Source organism: Melanerpes formicivorus, unplaced genomic scaffold, assembly GCF_026170545.1.
Source record: "Melanerpes formicivorus ecotype bairdi unplaced genomic scaffold, bMelFor1.0.p_v2 SCAF_123, whole genome shotgun sequence".
NCBI classification, from domain to species: Eukaryota; Metazoa; Chordata; class Aves; order Piciformes; family Picidae; genus Melanerpes; species Melanerpes formicivorus.
In genome coordinates, this window is record NW_027142475.1 from 1,136,232 (window position 1) to 1,159,901 (window position 23,670).

At 59.6% G+C, this 23,670-nt stretch overlaps 1 protein-coding gene across 1 annotated transcript in view; it reads right to left on the reverse strand.

The window, feature by feature from the left end:
* The window catches only part of DSCAML1 (DS cell adhesion molecule like 1), a 120,593-nt gene that overhangs the window by 88,896 nt on the left and 8,027 nt on the right, over positions 1–23,670 (reverse strand). Inside the window, 2 exon segments of the mRNA XM_068167751.1 lie at positions 16,659–16,805; positions 20,936–21,253. Of these exon segments, the coding sequence (XP_068023852.1) occupies positions 16,659–16,805; positions 20,936–21,253 (465 nt within the window).

The window sequence follows — 23,670 nt, forward strand, 5'->3', positions numbered from 1 at the left end:
CGTGGCACTTGCAGCCCCTCAGGGGCAAGGGGAAGGGATTCTCCCCTGCCTCGAAGCAGCTGTGCCAGGAGGCAGCAGGGAGCCCCCCACAGCCTTGCCCATGAGGAGCTGGGCTGCTGAATCCTCCCTTCCCTCTGCCCTGCTGAGAGCACAGCTGCAGGATTGTGCCCAGTTCTGTGCTCCCCAGTTGCAGAGGGACAGAGAAATACCCAAGAGCGTCCAATGGATGATGAAGGTGCTGGAACATCTGTCTGAGAAGGAAGGGCTGAGAGCCCTGGGGCTGTTGGGCATCAGAAGAGCAGCCCCAGAGGGGATCTGATCAATGTTATAAACACCTGAGGGGTGGGGGGCAAGCAGCAGGGCCCAGGCTCTGTGCAGTGCCCTGTGCTAGGACAAGGGGCAGGGGACACAAACTGGGACCCAGGAGGTTCCACCTCAGCAGGAGGAGAAACTTCCTTGGTGTGAGGCTGCTGGAGCCTGGAGCAGGCTGCCCAGAGAGGTTGTGCAGTCTCCTGCTCTGGAGGCTTTCCAGCCCCTCCTGGCTGTGTTCTGGGTGCCCTGCCCTCGGACTGGGTGATCTCCAGGCTTCCCCTCCAGTTCCCCCATCCTCTCAGCCTATGATCCTCTCTTCCTAGGGGATAGGACTGATCCCAGCAATCCCACACAGGTTTTTTTCCTCCATTGCTGAGGACCATCAATGCCAACAGACCTGCACAGCTGCCTGGCAGCGCCCAGCCTTCCCCAGCACGGCTCCCTGCCTGCCCAAAACCTGGCACTGCCAAACTTCCCACCTCAGCCGCAGCCCAGGGCTTGCCCATCCCCTTTTCTCCTTCCTTCCTTCCTACCCCTCCAGCGCTTGGCTTCGAGGATTAAGGCTCATTTCAAACGAAGTTTTCATTCTTCTCTCCCCCCTCTCCTTGCTCTCCTTCTTTATTCCCCAACTCATTTGCATCACAAAACCCGAAAATTAAACAAAAGCTGCTTTTTGAGTCTCCACTCATTACTCCCTTTACATTTGTTAACATCATTATCTCCAGCTGAAGATGGCAAACTATTATCAAATGTTGCAGAGCTTTTGTAGACCTCTTGCTCTATTACTCGGGGAAATGGCTTTAATGCTGATGCTTTTAGAGGGCTCTTTTTTTTTCCGCATCAGAAGCGAGAAAGGAGATTACAAAAGCCCTACCCCAGCGGCAGCCTTGGGTACTGAGGGTGGTTTGCCCCTGTCACATCCAAGCAGGAACAGGGTGCTGGGAAAGCAGGAGGAAAGAGGGGGAGGGGGAAGGGGAAAAAAACCCCAACCACAAAAAGCTTTTCCTCCACCACACCACCTCCCTCTGAGCCTGGGATTCACCAAGCCTCTCTCCTCTGCACCTCCTCCCTTCCCTCAAACACTTTTCTGCAGGAGGAAGGATTGCAGTGGAAGCTGGGATGGAAAAGAGCACCTGGGGAAAAAAAGCCCCAAACTGAGCTGGGCTTGGGAGACTTCAGCACCACAGCTTTGGCTTGACCAAGGGTTCAGGGACCTTGGAGGTCCTTTCATAGGATGGTCCAGGCCAGGAGGGATCTCCAAAGGTCACCCAGACCAAGCTCCCCACAGTCAGCAGGGACATCCCCAACTAGAGCAGGCTGCCCAGGGCCTCCTCAAGCCTCACCTTGAATATCTCCAGGGATGGGTCCTCAACCACCTCCCTGGGCAACCTCTGCCAGTGTTCCACCACAAACAACTCGATGAGTCCCAGGGGAGCCATGGCTCAGGGGTGCTGAACCCCTGTCCTGAAGCAGGGGGAAAGAAAAGGTGGAGAGCTGGAGCTGCTCAAGGGATCACAGAATTGTTTGTCTGCCACTCACCCCAGGCCTTTCCAGCCCCCAGAGCTGCCCTCACCCAGCACAGCAGCCAGGCCTGTGCCCAGTCCCCACTTGCAGCACCGGAGCTGATTTATGGTGCCTGCAAGAGAGGTCAGGGCTCCACAGGCTCCCATCCACCACTTCATTAAACTGGAGCAAAACAAACAGAATGAACCTGAAGGCTGAGAGCCCTGGCTTCAGCCCAACCCTCCCAGCACCTTGAAGAGGCTACAAGAACGCTGGGAAGGGACTTTTGACCAGGGCTTGGAGTGAGAGGATGAGAGGGAATGGACTGAAGCTTGAGGAGGGCAGATTGAGAGTGGAGATTGGGAAGAAATTCTTGGCAGTGAGGGTGGAGAGACACTGGCACAGACTGCCCAGGGAGGCTGTGGATGTGCCCTCCCTGGAGGTGCTCAGGTCCAGGCTGGATGAGGCCCTGAGCAGCCTGGGCTGGTGGGAGGTGTCCCTGCCTGTGGCAGGGGGTTGGAGCTGGATGACCTTTAAGGTCCCTTCCAACCCAACCCATTCTGTGGTTCTATGAATCTCCTATTGAGCCAGGACTGGGCTCAGGCAGGAGACCAAAGCAGCTCTCTGGAGTGGGCAGGGTGGTGACATCCTCCCTGCAGCACTCCTGGCACCACAAGCAGCGAAATGCCGAGGCTGAGGCAGCAGAGAGCAGCCAAACCCTGCCAGAAAGCTCTTAGGAGGTTCAGCTCTCCCTAGGCAGAGTGCTGGGCAGGGCTGAGGGCAGCACACGAAGCCTGGCACAGGAGTGACCTGCTCTGGCCACCCACAAAGGCAGAGATCTCCACAGCCTGAGGTTCACACTTGGTCAGCCAGCCCCTGAGACCCCCATGCTGAGGTTGAGCTGACTCCTTTGTTTTCCACCCGGCTTTGGGTGTTGATTTAAAGCTGCCCAAACAAATAATTACAGCCTTATCTGCAGCAGGCAGCAGCATTAGCTCCAATTCATCATTTTTAGCTCCTTTGTATCATACATTGTGGCTAAATAAAGAAGAAATTCAGCCATTCACACTTCACAGGGCGCTGGCACCGCAAGCTGCTCTGCCAGCAGGGTGGAGATGGGCACTTGGGCAAATCTGGGCTCCACTACAACAGAAAAGCAACCTCCAGAGGACTCTTCCCTGCGGGGAAGGAGAAGCCCAGGTGGGTTTTGAACAGCTTCTGGGAGGGAGGCTCTCAGATCCGCAGTGCTCGAGGTACAGGAGTGCTGCTCAGCCAGAGAACGCTTGGGGAGGGCTGCCCCAAGCTGGGACACCACTGAGCTGGGGAGGAAGACCCTGCACCCAGCAGCGGCGGCCCCCTGCACCCAGCAGCAGCAGCGGCGGCCCCCTGCACCCTGCAGCCCCCTGCACCCAGCAGCAGCAGCCGAGGCCCCCTGCACCCAGCGGCCCCCTGCCCCCAGGAGCCCCCTGCCCCCAGCAGCAGCCCTAACCAGCTCAGGTTGCTGAGTTGAATCCTGGGGACAATCACCCTTGTTTTGATCACTGTCAGGTCTGACCCAGGCTGTCCAGAGAGGTGGGAAGAGCTCCATCCCTGGCAGCATTCCAGGCTGGGTTGCACGGGGCTCTGAGCAACCTGCTAGACACCGGGACAGGCTGCCCAGGGAGGTTGTGGATGTGCCCTCGAAGGTCCCTTCCAACCCAAACCATTCTATGATCTGCTTGCCCGGGCCCAGGATGGCACCTACAGCCCTGCAGGCAGTGCCCAGCAGTGGGCACCAAGAGAAACATCTCCTCTGTGAGCCTGAACTGGGCACTGCCTGCACTGGGTACCCCGGGACGGGATGCCAGGCACCGGGGAGGGGCTGGGGGGTGGTGCCAGCAGCTGAGCAGGCAGGGAAGCAGCTGCTTGGGACATGCAAACAACAGGCACGGCTCGGCCACGAGGATTGACAGCTTCAGAGCTGCTTTGGGTGGAGAGAGACCCAGAAGAGGCAAGAGAGGCTCTGCAAAGGCAGGGATAAAAGATATTGCTCCGGAGAAAACACAAGAAGGCTGAAACCCAGCGTGGTGCAGCCTTCAGATGCGACGGAGATGAGCTGCCAACGAATTGCTCCATCCAGAGGGAATTTGGGCTTTGTAAGGTGGGGAGGGAGGGCTGGGAGGGACAGAGGTGTCCTGCCCAGCGCCCAGCGCAGCTCCAGGACCACCAGAGTGGCACCAGGCAGAAAGGTGTAAGGCAGGAGGAGAGGGAAAGGCAGGAGGAGAGGGAAAGGCAGGAGGAGAGGGAAAGGCAGGAGGAGAGGGAAAGGCAGGAGGAGAGGGAAAGGCAGGAGGAGAGGGAAAGGCAGGAGGAGAGGGAAAGGCAGGAGGAGAGGGAAAGGCTGGAGGAGAGGGAAAGGCTGGAGGAGAGGGAAAGGCTGGAGGAGAGGGAAAGGCTGGAGGAGAGGGAAAGGCTGGAGGAGAGGGAAAGGCTGGAGGAGAGGGAAAGGCTGGAGGAGAGGGAAAGGCTGGAGGAGAGGGAAAGGCTGGAGGAGAGGGAAAGGCTGGAGGAGAGGGAAAGGCAGGAGGAGAGGGAAAGGCAGGAGGAGAGGGAAAGGCAGGAGGAGAGGGAAAGGCAGGAGGAGAGGGAAAGGCAGGAGGAGAGGGAAAGGCAGGAGGAGAGGGAAAGGCTGGAGCCTCGGCAGTGCGGCCAGCCAGAGCGACCCCCCGCCCCTCACCCCAGCTATCTGTGGGGTCCTGCCCAGCCCTTTCTGCTCATCCCACTCCTCCCTGCCGTGTGGGGACACAGGAATCTCAGCTTCCAAGTTAAAAACAGCCCTGGTGCCTAAGCCTCCAAGGTGCAGGCAGGGGTGACCTCTCCCCGGAGCCGGGAAGGCAAAGCTAAACGAGTCCCAAATTCGTCTGGGCTGTAAACGTCAATTTTCTCCCTGAAAGAAACGAATGTTTGTGATGAATGTTTTCTTCAGTGCCTGCTTTTGGCAGCGCTGCCATCTGGGAGGGGAAAAAAAAAAAGGGGAAATTAAAAAGAAAAGAAAAGAGAAGAATCTCTGCCACGCTCTCCCTATCAAAGATTTTTTTTCCCTCTCCTCTGCCTCTTAATAAATGGTTAAAAGATTGCCAGGAGTCCGAGGGGCCAGCAGCTTGTTTACCACAAGTGGCTTCTGTCACCGAGTAAAGCACCTTTGACTGATAAGCTTAGAGCCCCTGCCAGGCCACATGCAGCTTCCTCCGCAGCCCTCTAACAAGCAACATTTTCAGAAGCACTTTAGCTATGTTGGGCACTTAGGAACCTAATCCCTATCGACTCTCAATGAGATTTATGCTCCTGAATGGCTGGCTCGCTTCTCAGCCAGGGCTCTGGGTCATTCAGAGCCTTGCAGAGATCTCACCCGACGCCCCCAAGTCATTGATTAGCCTGTTAACACCATCCATCAACAACAAAGCTCCGAGTCTCAGCCCCCAGCCAGCCCCCAGCGTGGGTCCCGGGATCCCAAAGCCTTCAGGAGGGGCTGAGGGTGCATCCGACAGCCTGGTTCCCGAGAGGATGGCAAGCCCCAGCAGACAGCCCTGGGGTGGCAGAAGGCAGCCCAGCACTCTATAGGGGATCATTCAGAGCCTCGCAGAGATCTCACCCGACACTCTCCCACCCCCGAGTCACTGATTAGCCTTTTAACATCATCCATCAACAAGACAGAGCCAACCCCCACCCCAGCAAGCCCCCAGCCAAGCCCCCAGCACTGTGCACGGGTCCAAAAACCTTCAGAAGAGGCTGAGGAGGCATCCAACAGCTCCTGCTGACAGCCCTGGGTGGCAGGAGGCAGCTCACCACTCCTTGGGGTGCAAACTGCAAAGAAGTTCTTTCCAGTGAGGGTGGGGAGATGCTGGCACAGGCTGCCCAGGGAGACTGTGGCTGTCCCCTCCCTGAAGGTGTTCAAGACCAGGCTGGATGAGGCCCTGAGCAGCCTGGGCTGGTGTGAGGTGTCCCTGCCCATGGCAGGGGGGTTTGGAACTGGATGATCTTGCAGGTCCCTTCCATTCCATCATGGAATCACAGAACACATCTGTGTGGAAGAGACCTCCAAGCTCACCCAGCCCAACCCTCCACCCAGCACTGCAGGGCCACCACTAAACCACCTCCCTGAGCACCGGCTCCAGACGCTGCTCTCACACCTCCAGGGCTGGTAACTCCACCAGCGCCCTGGGCAGCCCATTCTGATCCTCGAGAACCCTCTCAGGGCGAGGAATATTTCCCGAGACCCAACCTGGATCCAGGGGTCTGAGGAGCTGCCAGGCACGGGGGGAGCAGCGAGGGGCTGCCGCTTTGGTGCTGGGGTGAGTGACTAACCCGAGGGGAACAATCAGATCCTTTTCCAGATTTGGCAACACATCAGCACAACAACAACAACAAAAAAAGAACCTCACTAATTACATGCTTGAGCACAGGCACCAGAGCAGTGCCCTCCCTGTATTTTCTCCTAATTGTTCTCCGAGCCTTACAGAGCCGCATTTAAATAAAAATGAAGCAGTTATTTAAACTGCAATTAAAGATGGAGAGGTTTTATTTTTAAACTCCAGCTCTCGGCAGCAGAGGAGGGGAAGAGGAAGGGGAGCTGTGCAGGGGACCACCCCCCCCACCCGGCACCATCCCCCCCGGGGGCCGCCCGAGCCCCACGGTCAGGCGGGCTCCGGAGCAGCGGCACAGCACCCAGCGGGCGCTGCCCCCAGCACTCCCGAAAGGTTGCTTTGCTCTCCGTGCCCGGTGCTGGCAGCTGGCACAGCCCTCAGCAGCTCCCCGGCTGGCACTGACCCCGCGCCAGCAGCCCCAGTGGCTCGGAGCAGGTACGGGCAGCAGGGCTTGGGTTGGGAGCCCGGGCAGAGCCCTTGCTCCGAGCAGCTCCTGCCAGCAAACGCTCGGCCGCGGCTCGGAGCCTGCGGAGCTGCCTCTGCGGATCCCTTTCGGGGGAGGCATCGGCACCGCTCTGCTCACCAGGTGCCCACCGCCACCACGGCCCAGGGTGCCCGCCAAAGCCCAGCCCTGCTGTCCCTGCGGATGTTCAGGCCGGCACCGCGGCCCTCGTTGCCCAGCCAGGTGGGCACCGGGCAGCGTCCCGTGCCCGGAGCAGGGAGCATCCTCTGCCGGGAGGGCGGCTGCTGGGAGCAGGGCTGGGGAGGGAGGAAGGGAGAAGCAACCACAACAAAAACCTCACCCTCTCCTTTCAGGAGGCAGCAGAATTTATCAGCCTGCAGCCCTTCACATCTGTCTGCTCATACAAAATGAAAGAGGCTTTGAAAAGCAGAGGAGATGAAATAAAGCTGTCTGTGTGAGCGAGCTGGCATCGCTGCCGCTGCCACCGCCGCAGCAATAACGACCCTCATTGTTCCTGCATCTGCCTGTGTGCGCGGGGGCACGCCGGGGGGAGGGGCGCGCACACCCTCCCCCCCGACACCCCCCCCACGGGCAGGCACCCCAGCCCTGCTGCCTGCTCAGGGGAAGCTGGGCACATAGCTGCCAGCCTCCCCAGGGGGCACCGGGGCAGTGATGGCACAAGGCAGCTGTGGCTTCAGTGCTGGTCCCCTCTCCCTCCACTGCCCATCAGGAGCCCCCAAGGGCAGGTGGCTCAAGCTCAGGAAAAACCTGAGGCTAGCAAAGAAGTTTTGCCCTGTACCTGCTCCCACATCACTTGGCTTTGCTGCAGCCATCACTGCCAGGCTGCCCTGGTAGGCAGAGCTCCCCTGGGGACACCAGGGGACAGCAGGAGCAGAGCCAGCACTGATGCACTCTGGTAGGTGACAATTGAACGGGAGAGTATAAAAGCAACAGGGTCTGGGGCAGGGAGCAGAAGCTCAATGTGCCAGCAAACAGCTGCTGGAGGGAAGCCTCTCCCCCCAGATCCATCCCTTGGGCTTTTCCAAGGGGGATTCGGTGCTTTCCAAGCCCACCGAGGTGGTGGCAGCCCTGCAAGAGTGCTCCAGGCAGAGGAAGTGGCTCCCAAGGGTCCCTCAGGCAAGGTGGCTCAAAGGTAGCCCATGGCTGAGCATGGGCTGCAGCCCCTGTGCCCAGCATGCACACAGAGTGGGCACGACAGTGCCAGCCTGAGTTGCTCCAGTGCCCACAGGGACTCCCAGCCCAGAGGATGTCACCTGCCCTGCAGCAGGGAGGTCTTGGAGAGGCACAAAACCTTACAGTTTAGCAAAAGCCTTGTGAGCAGGGGACAAGAGCACCACAGCCCTTGTAATCCAGCAGGAGCTGTCCCCTGAGCTCGGCGATGCTGGCAGCAAGGAGCAGCAGACACGTGGAGCAGGAGACCTCATTATGCAGCTCAGCTCCAGCACGAGCTGGGCCTGTAACCTTCTCCAAGGGCTGAGTCTCAGCAGAGAGACCTCTTGGTGATGTGAGCCCCAGGGCCCCCAGGCTGCCCCCGGCAAGCCCTGCTGGCTCAGGAGGTCAGGAACACTTGTCAGCACAGGAGGTCAATCAGCCCTTCTGCACCCCTGCTGCATGGGTCACTCCCCTGCCCTGCACGCTGCCAAAGCTCCAGAGCATCCTCCTCTTGCTCCTAACTTCTGTCCAGTGTCTTACAAACCCACAGTCTGCAGTTCCTGAGCCCCCAGCAGCTCAGGCAGGTACGAGGCCAGCTGTGCAATACAGGAAACAAGCCTCTTGGCTAGGTCTGCATTAGGCACCAGGCAGTCATTTACTGCCTACGTGCCTCTGCCCCCATCCATCCCTCCCTCCCTCCCTCTGTGTGCTGTTTTGACCCTCCCCTGGGTCACAGCTGCTCCTCAAGGTGGCTGAAGTCCTGCACTTGCAGGTACACAGAGATGGCAGCTCCAAGAGGAGCTTCTCTTCTGTACCCCATGCCTTGGTGTGCCCTGCTTGGCTCATGCTCTACCATCCCACAGAGCTTGGAGCAGGGGCAAGGACACCACACAGGCCTGGGATGCCAAGTGATGGATCAACAGCAACTCTTCTTTCCCCAAACCCCTCCACAGACTTCCTCCTCTATCCCACAGAGGACACAGCCAAAGGGGCCCTAGATGGAGCATCCCCTCCTGCAGAAGCTGCAGCAGCAGAGCAGAGCAGCAAACCACACCGGGTCAGGATGCCTCAAGCTCACCTTCAGGCAGTGCCTCATGGCCAGCAGCCCTGGAGCCTGCAAAGGAGACACCTTGCACCAGGAGAAAGGAGCCAGGGCTGCACCCAGGGCAGAGGCTGCTGGAAACCTACAGCTCCAGACCCTCCATCCCACCTGCTTGGCCCACAGCTTCACAGACTGCATCAGGTTGGAAGGGACCCTGAAAGGGCATCTTGTCCAAGCCCCCTGCAGCCAGCAGGCACATCTCCCACTCGAGTAGGCTGCCCAGGGCCACATCAGGTCTGCTCTGGGATGGGACCTCAACCACATCCCTGGGCAACCTCTGCCAGGATCCCACCACTCTCACCGCGCCTCTCTCTCTTCCTGCTTGCTCCCAGGATCCAAGCACCCAAAGAGCTGCCCCTGAGCACCTCCCCAGCCACGGGGAGGCCACCACGGTGCCCTGTGCGCCAAGGCCAGCCGGCCCTGCCCTACAGGGCCCCAGCAGCGACCGGGCACCGGCACCACGCTGCTCACCAGCAGCATCTTCCTTGCTGGCCGCGGTCCCTGGCTGGCTGTGTGTGTGCATGCGTGTGTGAGATTGTCTCCATCGTGACTCTGCATTATCAGGGCTGTAATGAGTCCTTGTTAAAGTGGATTTGATGGAATAATTATATTCCAAAAAAACCTGCAGGAAAAAGCTCTCTCTCTCTCCCTCTCTCTCTCTCTCCTCTCCCCTCTTAAAGGGCAGGATCATCAAAACGTTCTCGCCACATTATTTGCAGTCACACCTTCTGCTGCATCTGCTCCCTTTAAAAAATCTCTAACTCCAATCTGATCTGAATATATAAATCTGAATTATCACAGCAAAAGGAGATGTGCTCACACCTTTTTTTATCTGTTGCCATGGCGATTAGATAAAATTCACGCCAAGTCTCTGGGGAAGGATGAAATGATTTCAGACAGAATCTCACCCCACTTGGTGAGAATAACGCCTGGAGCTACTTCCCTCTGTAACAGGTCTGGGCACATGTCACAGCCAGAGAGGGTGGCAAGGGGTGGCGGTGGTGGGGGAGAAGCCAGGACACCTCTAGAGATCTCGGGACCGACGGAGGAGAAGGTTTTGCGGCACCCGCAGAGAGCGCGGGGTCGGACAGCGCTGCCTCGCATCACATCAGGCTGCTGCCTGCCGCGCCGCAGCCCGGCCCCGGCGGAGCCACACGCGCGGCGGGAAGGACAGGTCCCTGCCACCTTCTGCCCGCTGGGCGCAGCTCTCCCGCTGGAGCTGCCCGTCCACATCGCTCCGCACGGGAGGCAGAGGCAGCCTTGGGCGCCCTCCTCTCCCCCAGCGCGCCGGGAAGGTCAGGGGCAGCCAGCAGCCTGCTGTCCTGCCGCGGGTGGCACTGGGCACACGGCAGAGGGTACCTCACGCCTGGCACGCTCTGAACCGTGGGCTGCCTGCTGCCAGGCACCTCGCTCCGAACCAGCCAGCACCACTCTGCATTCAGGCAGCACCGAACCAAAAGGCTAAGGGCTGCTCAAGCTCCTCAGCAACTTCTGTCCCCAAGCCCCCTCGGCGTGTGACAAACACACAAACCAGAGCTGCCTTTTGCCTCACTGTGTTTACTCCATCCCAGCTTTCAGCTTTCCTCCTCCAGTATCAGGGGATTGATGTCCCCCAGAAGCAGCCTATTGACACCAGGACCATGCTGAATTACCCAGGTCCTGGCTCTCCTGCCCCTTGGATTGTCTCTCCCAGCACGCAGCACCCCCAGGTCACACAGCTTCACAGAGAGGGTTGGGAGGGAGCCTCCAAGGGCATCGTGCCCAGCCCCTCTGCAGGCAGCAGGGACACCTCCAGCTGGAGCAGGCTGCCCTGGCTGGGTGCTAGCCTCACACTGCTCCCCAGGCTCCCCACAGCTGGGGGGGATGGTGCTGGAATTTGTGCTCCTCAAGCCTCTCAGATTCCAGAGGAAAATGCAGCAGGAGGAGGCAGGGGCTGGGAGGAGAGCCCTGGATGGCCACACTTGACCACAGGAAGGCTGCTGCAGGTTCACTTCCCACCTCTCCAAACAGCTGCTGAGAGGAGTTTCACAATGCTGTGAGCAGCCTTGGGCACCACAGGGGCTGGGACAGGAAGGTCAAACTCCGCTCATAGCTGAGCCACCACAAACAGGTGAGGTTGGACATCTCCTGAATGCCTTAAAGCTTCAGGAACATCCACAAAAGCCACCTCCAGCTCCCCAGAACTCCTTTTTGGGTCAGTTCCACCCTTTTGGCAAGCTCTCTGTTTTGCTCCCCAGAGGGAGGACCATCCCTGGAGGTGTTCAAGAGCTGAGTGGCCATGGCACCTGGGGATGTGGTTTAGTGGCCATGGTGGTGCCAGGGTGCTGGTTGGGCTGGCTGATCTCAGGCCAGAGGAGTGCTCCTGGGCTGGCCAGAGCAGCAGATTCTCTGGCTCCATGGCAAGCCAAGCAGTGCTCCCCTGACCCCCAACAAACCACTTCACAACAGGAATTGCTCCCTCTTTCCCAACAGCTGAGGCAGAGGGGTCTGAAAACACAGAACCAGCCAGGTTGAAAGAGACCTCCAAGCCCACCAAGTCCAACTGATCACCCAGCTCTAACTGATCAACCAGACCATGGCACCAAGTGCCTCCTCCAGTCCTTCCTTGAACACCTCAGCTCCACCACCTCCTAGATGATCTCTCAAGGTCCCTTCCAGCCCTTAACATTCTGTGATGCCCTGGGCAGCCCATCCCAATCCTGCTCAGCAGCAGAGCTCTTCTCCTGCTGCCATTCCTCCCCCCACTCAGAGAGATCAAACAGCAGCAGCAGAGTTTGCAATCACAACCTGGCTGCCGAGCGTGCTCTGCACAGCCCCTGCCTGCGCCAGCGCCGCCCGCGCCGGTCCGGCCAGCTGGGCTGCAACCAGCCTTGGGAACCAGGAGCAAGATTGCTTCTGCTGAGAGCTACCAGCAAAGGGGGGGAAAAAAAAGGAAAAAGGGAAAACCAACAACAACAAGAAGCAGCAGCAAATGGGTTTTTGAGAAGCCTGTAATTTCTGCACAACCCTTGACTCCGCTAAACACACATCTTCAGGCTCCCGGCACGGCGAGGCGCAGAGCCCGGCCGCACTAACGATGATTTATGGGCAGGGCAGCCTCCCATCAAGGATTTACCTCTGATTCCAGGGTAAGTTACCATCTTGCCAAGATAACCAAATGATGCAACTCGCCACCCAAAGCCCCTCCTGCAGCCTGGCCCTGCAGAGACAGAGAGCGGGCAGAGCGCTCCCTGAGCCGGCCTCCAGAGCCCTGAGTGCTGGCAGCTGCGCCTGGTGGGGAGGTTGGAGGAGATGATCTCTAAGGGCCCTTCCAGCCTGAGCCATTCTGGGATTTTATGATCTTTGAGGGGCTGGAGGGTGTCCAGAGAAGGGCAACAAAGCTGGGGAAAGGTCTGGGGGACAGGGCTGGGGAGGAGCAGCTGAGGGAGCTGGGGGGGTTTGGTGTGGAGCAGAGGAGGCTGATGGAGACCTCAGTGCTCTGTGCAGCTCCCTGAGAGGAGGCTGAGGGAGACCTCAGTGCCCTCTGCAGCTCCCTGAGAGGAGGCTGAGGGAGACCTCAGTGCTCTGTGCAGCTCCCTGAGAGGAGGCTGAGGGAGACCTCAGTGCCCTCTGCAGCTCCCTGAGAGGAGGCTGCAGCCAGGTGGGGGTTGGGCTCTGCTCCCTAGTCTCTGGTGATAGGAGAGGAAATGGCCTGAAATTGTGCCAGGGGAGGGTTAGGTTGGAGAGGAGGAAAAATTTCTTTGCTGCCAGAGTGGTCAGGGACTGGCAGAGGCTGCCCAGGGAGGTGGTGGAGTCCCCATGCCTGGAGGTGTGCAGGAACTGTGTGGCCATGGCACTTGGGGCCAGGGTGGTGCTGGGTTAAAGGTTGGACTCAACGATCCCAGAGGTCTTTTCCAACCCAAACAATTCCTATCATCTCCTTGAGCAGCCCTACCATGTGCCCCTACAAAGACACCCTGGCCAGGGGCTCTGGTGGAAAGAAGCAAGAGCAGCAGCAACCCCAGACACATCTCAGAGCTTCCTAACCCCAACACTGCCCACCAAGAAAACAGCAAAACCTCACCAAAGGGCTGCCCAGGCCATGCATGGAGCTTCTGAGAGGGCCAATGCTGCCTGCCCCAAAATCTGAGCTACAAAATGTTCCACTTTATGGAGGAGAAAGCAGGGAGGCTACGGGGAGCAGAGTCACTTCAGAAGAGTTTACTGCCATGGAGAGGTGGATGGAGGCTTTTCCTGCTCATCACAGCTGCACCAGGACTCACTGGGAAGATTCCCCAGCTTCTAGGGGAAGCACTGGGGGGGAGTCTCAGGAAAAGCAGCGAGTTTGGCACACTGGGGTTAGGGAAGAGCAATGTGGTATGCAGCCAGCCCTGCTTCTGAAGGAGCTCTGGCACCTCCACAGCACTTCTCCCCACCAGGAGGGTGGCCAGGCGGCTGTGTGTGCACGTCTGGGTGATCACCACCGGATCACCACCGGGACCACACTTCAGCCGGCTCAGCCCTCACGCTGCTTGCTGTGAGCAAGCAGGGACCTCCCCTTCCTCTCCTGCCTGGCTCAGCGCTGGGACAGGAGCAACAGCTCAGCAGAGGCTGAGAAATGACCACGGGTTTGGTACCAGCAGAGGCACTTTGGGCTCTGACAGCAGCAACAAGGCACACACAGGGAAAGAAGAAGCCTCAGGCAGATCCTCTGTTTGCAATCCAACGGCAGAGGATGTTTGCTTGTGTTGACTCTGCACTGTAACACAATTTATATGTTCTGTCTTTAGGGTAATTATTGCTTTAGAATGTTAAAATCGTTCCACCCTAATTAAATCATCATATTAAAATGAGAAAAAAAGAGAATAATCCACTGCCACAGCAAACTGCAGAACTCTGCCGGGGGAGAGCAGCCCAGGGCGCAGGCCGCTCGGTGCCAGCCGGCCCTGCTCCTCAGAGGGGCACCGGCACCGCTCCACCCCTGCCTCACCTCCCTGAGTGCCCACCACAGCCCTGTCAGCACTGCAGGACCTTTGGAACAGGGCCCCCTGCACCACCCAGGGCGTTCAGTGTGGCCAGCAGGAGCAGGGAGGTCATCCTGCCCTGTGCTCAGCACTGCTCAGGCCACACCTTGAGTCCTGTGTCCAGTTCTGGGCTCCTCAGGTTAGGAAGGAGGTTGAGCTGCGGGAAGGTGTCCAGAGAAGGGCAAAAAAGCTGGGGAGGGGTCTGGAGCACAGCCCTGTGAGGAGAGGCTGAGGGAGCTGGGGTTGCTTAGCCTGGAGAAGAGGAGGCTCAGGGGAGACCTTCTTGCTCTCTCCAACTCCCTGCAGGGAGGTTGTAGCCAGGCAGAGGTTGGTCTCTTCTGCCAGGCACCCAGCAGCAGAACAAGAGGACACAGTCTCAGGCTGTGCCAGGGAAGGTTTAGGCTGGAGCATAGGAAGAAGTTCTATAGAGAGAGTGATTGGCCATTGGAATGTGCTGCCCAGGGAGGTGATGGAGTCACCATTACTGGAGGTGTTCAGGAGGAGACTTGATGGGGTGCTTGGTGCCATGGGTTAGTTGATCAGGTGGTGTTGGATTGGTTGGACTTGATGACCTTGAAGGTCTCTTCCAACCTGGTCTATTATTCTCCTCTGCTGAGCATGGGACACTCCCTTAGCATTCCCAACCACCCCAGAAGCTCCTTACACGAGCTTGTGGCCAGGGAGGTGGTGGAGTCACTGTCACACTGGAGGTGTGCATGGAATGTGTGGGACTGGCAGGGACAAATGTGGACATTCTTCAGCAAGAGAAGTTGGAAGGGACCCTAAAGATCAGCTGGATCCAACCACACTGCCAGGGGGTTGCCCTGTCTGGGCAAGAGGCTGCTGTGGGCATGGGCTGGCTGCTGCTCAGGGAGAGCTCCTGGCTCTGAGCACCCAGCCAGGGCTGACCACGTCCTCCAGGTGAAGAGTTCCACATTGGATCTCATCCCAGGCCTGTCAGGAAGGGGTCAGTGCTGGGGAGGAGGAGCTCTGCACACTCAGGTCCTGACCATGGGCAGAGAGCTGGCTCCTGGCCCTGGTGCTGCCAACCGTGACAGGCACTGTGCCAGCCAGGGCATGGCCTTGGTCAGGAGAGGTGGTTGTGCTCCCTGGGCAGTCACCCACCCAGGTGGGTGCCCCTCTGTGCAGGGGGCTGCATGCAGACCCTGCTGATGCCTCCTCACAGCCCCAGAGCTCAGCTTCCCCTTGCCCACCTCCCAGCACATGGGCAGTGCTGAGTCAGCAGAGGAGCTGAGCTCAGGAGGAGCAGGCTGCCAGCAAGAGCCAGCAGAGCCTCAGGGCCCCCTGCCACCCCCCTCCAGGTGAGGCACTCTGCTCCTCCAGAGCAACACACCCCTGCAGGAGGGACTACAGCAAATCCCCTCTCACACTCCCTCAGTGCTGCCCCAGACAGTGCCAGGCTTGTGCCCTGCTCCTGGTGGCATCTGCACCACTTGAGTCTGCTCCCCCAACACCTGGCACCGTCTGCCCTCCAGCCCCTGCTCCCCAGGGTGCTGCCAGGGCAGCAATGCCAAGGCCTGGAGGAGCCTGGGGACTTGCTGACCTGCAAGCAGATGCCAGGCTGTGAGCTTGGGGCAAAATCCTCTAACTCTCTCTGGATCCCCCTGGGGCTGTGGCTATTGATCACTTTACTACTAGCTTACACAGGCTGTGCCAGGCAGCCAGAGCTGCCATCAATACAGGCTCTGAGGAGGGAGCCCAAAGGTCATCCTGGTACACAGGGACACAGCGCTGGCCCCACGCTGTGCCCAGCACCTGCCCACAGGCACAGGGGGCACGGGGGGCAGGCAGCTGGCAGGCAGGGGCACGGGGGAGAGGGGCACGGGGGAGAGGGGCACGGGGGAGAGGGGCACGGGGGAGAGGGGCACGGGGGAGAGGGGCACGGGGGAGAGGGGCACGGGGGAGAGGGGCACGGGGGAGAGGGGCACGGGGGAGAGGGGCACAGTGCTGTTTTGACTGAGTTCCTTTGCTCATGCCTGCAGCACTTGTGCAGACCTCCAGAAGCTGGAATGGTTCTGGGGCATCACCCCCACAGCAGAGTCACAGAGAGACCCCAGGGATCATCTGCTCCAACCTTTCTAGGTGACAGCAGAGCTGCACTGAGCTGGCTCAGGACCCTGAGCCTTCACCCTGACCAATGCAGAGGACTCCACTGCTGCCCCTGGGAGATGATTCCAGTGCCCAGCTGTGCTCATGGGGGAAACATTTTCCTCTGGAGCCCAATGGGAACCTCCCCAGCAATTCCTTGTCCCCATCACCCCTTGTTTTCTCCATGGCACTCCTGGTCAGGAGGGAGCCTCCATCCTCCTGGCAGCCTCCCTTTATGCCCTGCTACTTGGCCATACCAGCACCAGTACCAAGCAGCTCCAAGTGGGACAGGCACAGCCCGGGCAGGCTTTGCTCCTGCTGCCAGGCACACCGAGAAGCCAGGCTGGGGCACATCTGCCACCATACCACACACCCCTGAGCCCAGAGACACCCAAAGGACCAAGCACAGCGCCAAGGAGAGCCTGAACACGACGGATCTGCTCACACCACCAGAGGGTCATCACCAGAAGCCCTTCCTGGGCAGCACCGGGGCGGACGATGCGCCGAGAAAAGCCCTCCCAGGGCGGCGAGCTCCACACCGAGAGCCAAAGCAGGCCAGGCTTCGCCAAGAGAAGGGAGGCTGCTCCTACCTGGGATGATAGAGACGGTGTCCTTCTCCCAGGAGACAACACTAACATATTCCTGCACTGAAGAGGGGATGAGGCACTTGAAAACAGCCACGTTTCCACGCATCGACCTTTGGTCCTCCACCCGAACGGTGTACGGCTCCCTGAAAACTGTGGAGGAGAGAGCAGATGGTTGGGAGCCTGACAGTGCTGCAGGGAAACACACTGCCTTTTGCTTCAGTCCCACGGCTCCCAAACAAACCAACCCACCCAGCAGCACGCTGCTGCCACCCAAAACACTCGGGCAGGAAGCAGCTTTCCCCTGGGATCGCGGGCTTGGGCTGGGCGGGCGGCGGGGGAGGGCCTGCCCCGGCTCCTGCCACGGCGCTCAGCATTGCCGGGGCTTGCCACCAGGGGCTTGCCACCAGGGGCTTGCCACCAGGGGCTTGCCACCAGGGGCTTGCCACCAGGGGCTTGCCACCAGGGGCTTGCCACCAGGGGCTTGCCACCAGGGGCTTGCCACCAGGGGCTTGCCACCAGGGGCTTGCCACCAGGGGCTTGCCACCAGGGGCTTGCCACCAGGGGCTTGGGAGTCATCGAAGCTGCTGAGGCAAAGGCTGGCAGCAGCCAGGTTTCAGGACAGGGACACCAGAACTGCAATGCTCAACCTCACACCTTGGAGAGACTCATCCCCCTGCTGCAAATGCAGCTGGGAGGGACAGCCTGTGACAGAGCCTGGCAGCCCCCAGAGGGATCGCTGGGGAAGCAGAGGACAATTTCCCAAGCAACAGCACAGTGAGAGCCATGAGCTGTCCCCATCATGTGCCTGATTCCTCAGGGAGATGCTCATCCCTTTGACAGCTCCATGCTGCTCCCTGGACCAGTGACAAGGACTCCCCAGTGCCACAAGGCTCCAGCAGCACTCACTAGATGAGGCAGAGCCATCCCCAGCCTCTTCAGAGAGACAAAATGATGCCACCGTGGCCAGTGGCACAGGCAGACACCACCAACTGCTGCAGGCTGAGTCTAACCCTCAGGGAGTGCAGGTCCCTCCTTACTGTGACAGCTGTGCCCTGCAGGACCAGGACAGGTCCTTCCTTCATCACCTAGCAAGACCCTTGTGCCAGGGCAGGAGAAGCTCACCAACCCTCCTGAGGCAGAGCTCCTCAGCAGCCCCCAAAGGAAGGCACCCAGTGGTCACCCATCCTGCAAAGGTGCCAGCAGGAGAGGGTGACATTGCTTTCACCTCGAACCCCAGGGCTCCACACACCAGCTCTGCACCCAAGCAGAGCAGCAGTGACCAGAAGATGTGAAGTGCAAGCTGCAGAGAGCTGGAGAAGCCTCCCACGGGGAGGGACCCCAGAGGCAAAGCAGATTAGGCAGCAAAAGCCTCCTTAATCACACGGAGCAGGAGGTTTATTCACAGGCTTTAAAGGCCAGTGGGGACCAGGAGGAGCACTCAGCCCAGCCTCCTGCAGGCTGACCACGGCTGCCCCAGCAGCTCTGACCCTGGCCTCTGGCTGCCACAGGGAGTAATTGCCACCAGGGTGACCTACGGCCACAGCTTACAACTTTCCCTTGGCTGCAGGGATGGCAGAACCTCATCAGCAGGGAGAGGACCCTCCAAGGGCATCCTGCCCACAGCAGGGAGAGCTCCAGCCAGAGCAGGCTGCACAGGGACACAGCCAGGCTGAGCCTCAATGGCTCCAGGGATGGAGCCTCAGCCACCTCCCTGGGCAGCCTGTGCCAGTGTCTCCCCAGCCTCCCTGTGCAGAGCTTCCTCCTGCTGCCCAACCTAACTCTGCCCTGCTCCAGTCTCAAACCCTTGTCTACTGCTCCCTGTGCTCACCACCAGCTCCTTCGAAGCTCCCAGAGGTTTGCTCCCTTCCTCCCCTTTCCAGCTGCCTTTATTTGTCTGCTTCACAGAGCTCTCCTTGCCTTCCCTCGGTGCTCTGCCATAGAGAGCACTGGAGTGCAGCTGGGACACAGCTGACCAGGAGGGAACAGAAGCAGGGGAATGTTTCACAACCTCTCCCAAATGCCACAAAGCTGAAGCAGCTCAGGCTGCCACAGCTGGAACCATCCCCTGGTGGCCCTCAGGGTGCCCCATGTGTGGGCCAGCACCACGCACCCCTGGCTGCTGCTAGCTGCACCAGCAAAGGGCTCTCAGCTGAGTCCCACCAGCAGCAGGGATTCATAGAATGGGTTGGGTTGGAAGAGACCTTAAAGATCATCCAGTTCCAACCCCCCTGCCCCCAGCCCAAGTTGCTCAAGGCTTCATCCAGCCTGGCCTTGAACACCTCCAGGGAGGAGGCAGCCACAACCTCCCTGGGCAGCCTGTGCCAGTGCCTCCCCACCCTCACTGGGAAGAATTTCTTCCTCACCTCCAGACTCAATCTGCCCTCCTCAAGCTTCAACCCATTCCCTCTCATCCCATTCCCTCTCATCCCATCACTATGGATCCATCCAGCCCAGCCTGGGCAAAGGCAGAGCAAAGGCTGCTGCCCTGGGGAAGCCCAGCCTGCAGTGCCTGGGCACCAGCGTTCCTGCCGCCCATCTGCTGCCACCCTGCATGCCAGGCTGTGGCTTCTGGGTAACCTGGGCATGCTGGTAAATAATTGACCCCCGGGGAGGGGTTAATACTCATTTGCCCTGCAGTACAAGGCATTAAACCACAAACCCCTGTAGTCACTTCTGTCGTGTTCCCTCTGCCAGCCTCACTTTTAATAGGTTACATAATGAAGCCGTTCCTGGGCTTTGGCCCTCCTCAGCCTGGTCAATAATTTACTAGAATGGCTTTGGCACTTGGCTCTTTGCCACAGGCCTCCTCTTCTTTTGGGTGTTTTGGGGTTTTTTTAGCTTAATAAGCCCTGGCAGGCTGAGGCTGGGTGGGAAGGGACAGGCTTGAAGAGGGCATGAGTGAGACACGAACCCAGAGGTGGTCCTGCTCCCCCTGCAGCTAAGAGAAGCTCCCATGTGTGGCTGGGGGTCAGGGGGGGATGGAGCAAAACTGGGAGTGGGGAAATTGAAAGTCAGGAAGAAGCTCTTCCCCATGAGGGTGGTGAGAGCCTGGCACAGGCTGCCCAGGGAGGTGGTGGAAGCCTCCTGCCTGGAGGTGTTTGCAGCCAGGCTGGAGGTGGCTGTGAGCAACCTGCTGTGCTGTGAGGTGTCCCTGCCCATGGCAGGGGGTTGGAGCTGGCTGAGCCTTGAGGTCCCTTCCAAGCCTAACAATTCTGTGATTCTATAACTGGGGGTGGACTTGAAGGTCTCCAGAGGTCTTTTCCAACCCCTAACATCCTGTGTAACAGCAGCTCAGAGGAGAGGACCTCTCCTGCTGCCAGGCTGCAGCCTCACCACAGCCTCCAGGCACTCACTGGAGACCCTCATGCTGCACATCACTTCCCTGCTGGCCACCCCAGGCCTCTCCTAGGCAGCAAGCAGCCTGAGGCAGAGCTGTCTTAGCTGGGGCAGGATGCTGCTTGGCAAAGATGTATTGGCAGCCCTGCTTACCCAGCACCCCTAGGAGGAGAGGCTGAGGGAGTGGGGTTGCTTAGCCTGGAGAAGAGGAGGCTCAGAGGAGACCTTCTTGCTCTCTGCAACTACCTGGAGGGAGGTTGTAGCCAGGTGGGGGTTGGTCTCTTCTCCCAGGCAGCCAGCACCAGAACAAGAGGACACAGTCTCAAGCTGTGCCAGGGGAGGTTCAGGCTGGAGGTGAGGAAGAAAACCTTCCCAGAAAGAGAGATTGGCCACTGGAATGTGCTGCCCAGGGAGATGGTGGAGTCCCCATCCCTGGAGGTGTTTAGGAAGAGCCTGGCTGAGGCCCTTGGTGCCATGGTTGAGTTGCTCAGATGGTGCTGGGGGAGAGGTTGGACCTGATGATCTCAAAGGTCTCTTCCAACCTGGTTGATTCTATTCTATTCCCCTGCCCTCCTCCTGCTCTCCACCCACACAGCACCCACTGATGCCCTCCAACAGCAGCCCTGCTTCTGTGCTCTGCTCCTGGGTGGGCAGCAACAGTGCCCATTGGCAGTGCCTTGTGCCAGGGCTGCCAGAGCAGCCCCAGGTGCAGGCAGAGCAACACCTTAGCCCCAGCAAGGCAGTGGGCACTGGGTCCTGGCAGAGATGCCAGCAGCCTGCTCGCCTTCCAAGCAGCCCAAATCCAGCACCCCAACACCAGCAGGCTGCCAGGGGGGCAGAGAGAGCCGAGCTGTGTGCGCGCTCTGCGTGCCGAGCAGCGGAGCAGGGCAGGGCAGAGCAGAGGCAGCGGCGGGCGCCAGCCCCACGCCCGGGGGGGCTCCTACCTGCTTTGACGCGGATGTTGGGGCTCCTGATCTTGCCAGCCGAGTTCTCAGCTGTGCAGAAGTAGTCGTTGTCGTGGATGAAGCTGTTGAAGGCTGATGGCGAGAAGGGGTAGAGCTGCAAAGTCCCATTGGCATGGACGTGCCTGATGTGCGGCACATCGTAGATGTCGTCGCCCGTGGCCAGGTACCACCGGAGGACGGCGCTGGGTGACCCCGCGGCCGGGCAGGGGATCACCACCCCCACTGTGCTGGAGAAGGTCACCTGCTGGATGGAGTCGTTCACAAAGTAGAGGCTGGTTCCAACATCTTCAGCATGTGCTGCAGGGGGAGAGAGCAGAGCCGCCGGGGCGGGAGGGTTACCACGGGCATCGCCCGGCCCCCGCGGGCACAGCCGGCGCCCTGGCACCCCTTGCCCCCCGCCTCCCCCCCAGCAGGGCAGAGTAAAGCAGGGGAGCATCAGCTGGAAGCACAAAGCCACCTTCACAGGCTGGTGCTCCTGCTGGCAGCAGGGACCAGGGATCACAGCCAGCCAGCCAGCCAGGACAGTCAGGGGCTGTGGGAGCAGGGAAGGGTACCCAGGGCAGCCCTCAAGGCTTCCCCAGCTGGCACCAGGTCTGACCATGCCTCAGCACCCACAGGCCTGAGCACACCCACATGCAACAACCACCACCCAAGCACCACAAAGCAGCACCAGTTCCCCTGCAAAGCCTCATGACCCCCAGGCTGGAGCCACAGCCAGCACCCCAATACCCCATCAGATCCCCAGAGCAGCTCCAGCTGCCCATCAGGGATCAGGGCAGGACCCTTCCCGTGACAAAGCTGCAGCACCCCTTGGAGAGGGGCAGGAGAGCTGTTCAGTGCTGCTCCCCACTCCCAGAGTCAGCAGGAGAGGAACCTGGTCCCACCTCACCCAGAGCCCAAGCTGCAGCCTGGTGCCAGGCATTCCTGCACAGCCCAAAGACCAAGAGGTGCCATGTTCAAGGGCATGGTCCAAGGCAGAGCTTGCAGCATCCCAGATGCCCAGGAGCAGCTCCACAGGGCACTTCCCTCCTTCAAAACAGGGGACAGGACCTTTTCATCCAGCTTGTACATCCATAAAGATCATCCAGTCCCAACCCCCTGCCATGGGCAGGGACACCTCCCACCAGCCCAGGTTGCTCAAGGCCTCATCCAACCTGGCCTTGAACACCTCCAGGGAAGGGACATCCACAACCTCCCTGGGCAGCCTGTGCCAGTGTCTCCTCACCCTTGCTCTGAAGAATTTCTTCCTCATCTCCAGTCTCAATCTCCAACCCATTCCCTCTCATCCTGTCACTCCCAGCCCTTGTCACAAGCCCCTCCCCAGCTCTCCTGTAGCCCACTTCAGGTACTGGAAGGATGCTCCAAGGACTCCCTGGAGCCTTCTCTCCTCCAGGCTGAACAGCCCCAACTCTCCCAGCCTGTCCCCATAGAGGGAGACTCTAGGAACTCCTCCAGTCCCTCCTTCCCAACCGAAGCAAGATGGGCTATAAATAAGGAGGAGGAGCCCCAGCCACTGGGATCTGGCTGCTTTTTTTAGCCACACTCTTTGCAGGCTGGTGCAGGGCCGGGGTGGGGACGCAGCCCTGGGCGGTGTATTAATAGCTGGGGCTGAGCGCAGGGCTGCCGGCGCCGCCCAGCCAATGAGCAGATCAAAACCAGCCACGGGGGACCCTCCCTGACCTCGATTTCTTCACTTGGGGAGGAGGGGACAGGAGCAGGGAGAAGGAAAGCCTCCCCTCCAAGGGTGGCCTTGTGGCTGCTTGCCCAAGGAGAGGCTGGTTGAGCATCACTGGCACCTCACCAGGAAGCCTCCTCCAGCAACCTGCTGAGGCTGGGCACCTGGCTTGGTGCTGTGCCACCAGCCCAAGATTCACAGATTGCATCAGGTTGGAAGGAAAGCTCAAAGGGCATCTTGTCCAAACCCCCTGCAGCCAGCAGGGACACCTCCAATTAGAGCAGGCTGCACAGGGCCACGTGAAGTTTGACCCTGAATGTCTCCAGGGATGGAGCTTCAACCACAGCCCTGGGCAGCCTGTGCCAGTGTCTCACCACCTCTTGTGCAGGACTTCCTCCTGATGCCCAACCTAACTCTGCCCTGCTCCAGTTTCAAACCCTTGCTCCTGCTCCTGTCACCCCAAGCCCTTCTGAACACTCCCTCCCCAGCCTGCCTGTAGCTCCTCTTCAGATGTTGAAATGGAGCCCTAAGGCCTCCCTGCAGCCTTCTCCTTTCCAGGCTGCACAGCCCCAACTCTCCCAGCCTGTCCCCACAGGAGATGTGCTCCAGCCCTCTGAAGGGAAACCCCAAAGCTCCTCACCCTGTCCCAGAGCAAAGCCACCTCCAGCCTCCTCCCACCTGGACACTCAACCTCACCTCTCTTCTCAGCACCCATGAAATCAGAGGTGAGAGCATTTGTTTGCTGTTCTCTGTGGACTCTGCACCGAATCATCACCTCAAAGGCCAAAGTTTCCTCCTCTGCCTCCTCAGGGCTCCGCTGTCCCGCACCAGGGGCACTGCACAGCCAGAGCTGCCCAGCGAAGCTCTCCACATCGCTGCCTGGCAAGGTCTGGTGCTGCCACCACACCAGACAACAGATTTATAGGTCAAGGGAAGCATCTCCACATCTCCCCATGCACCAGCTCCCCACGTCCCCGCACAGGTGGAACAGACAAAGCCATTTCTCCTGCCCTCCCTCGCTGACAAGCCGCAGGACGAG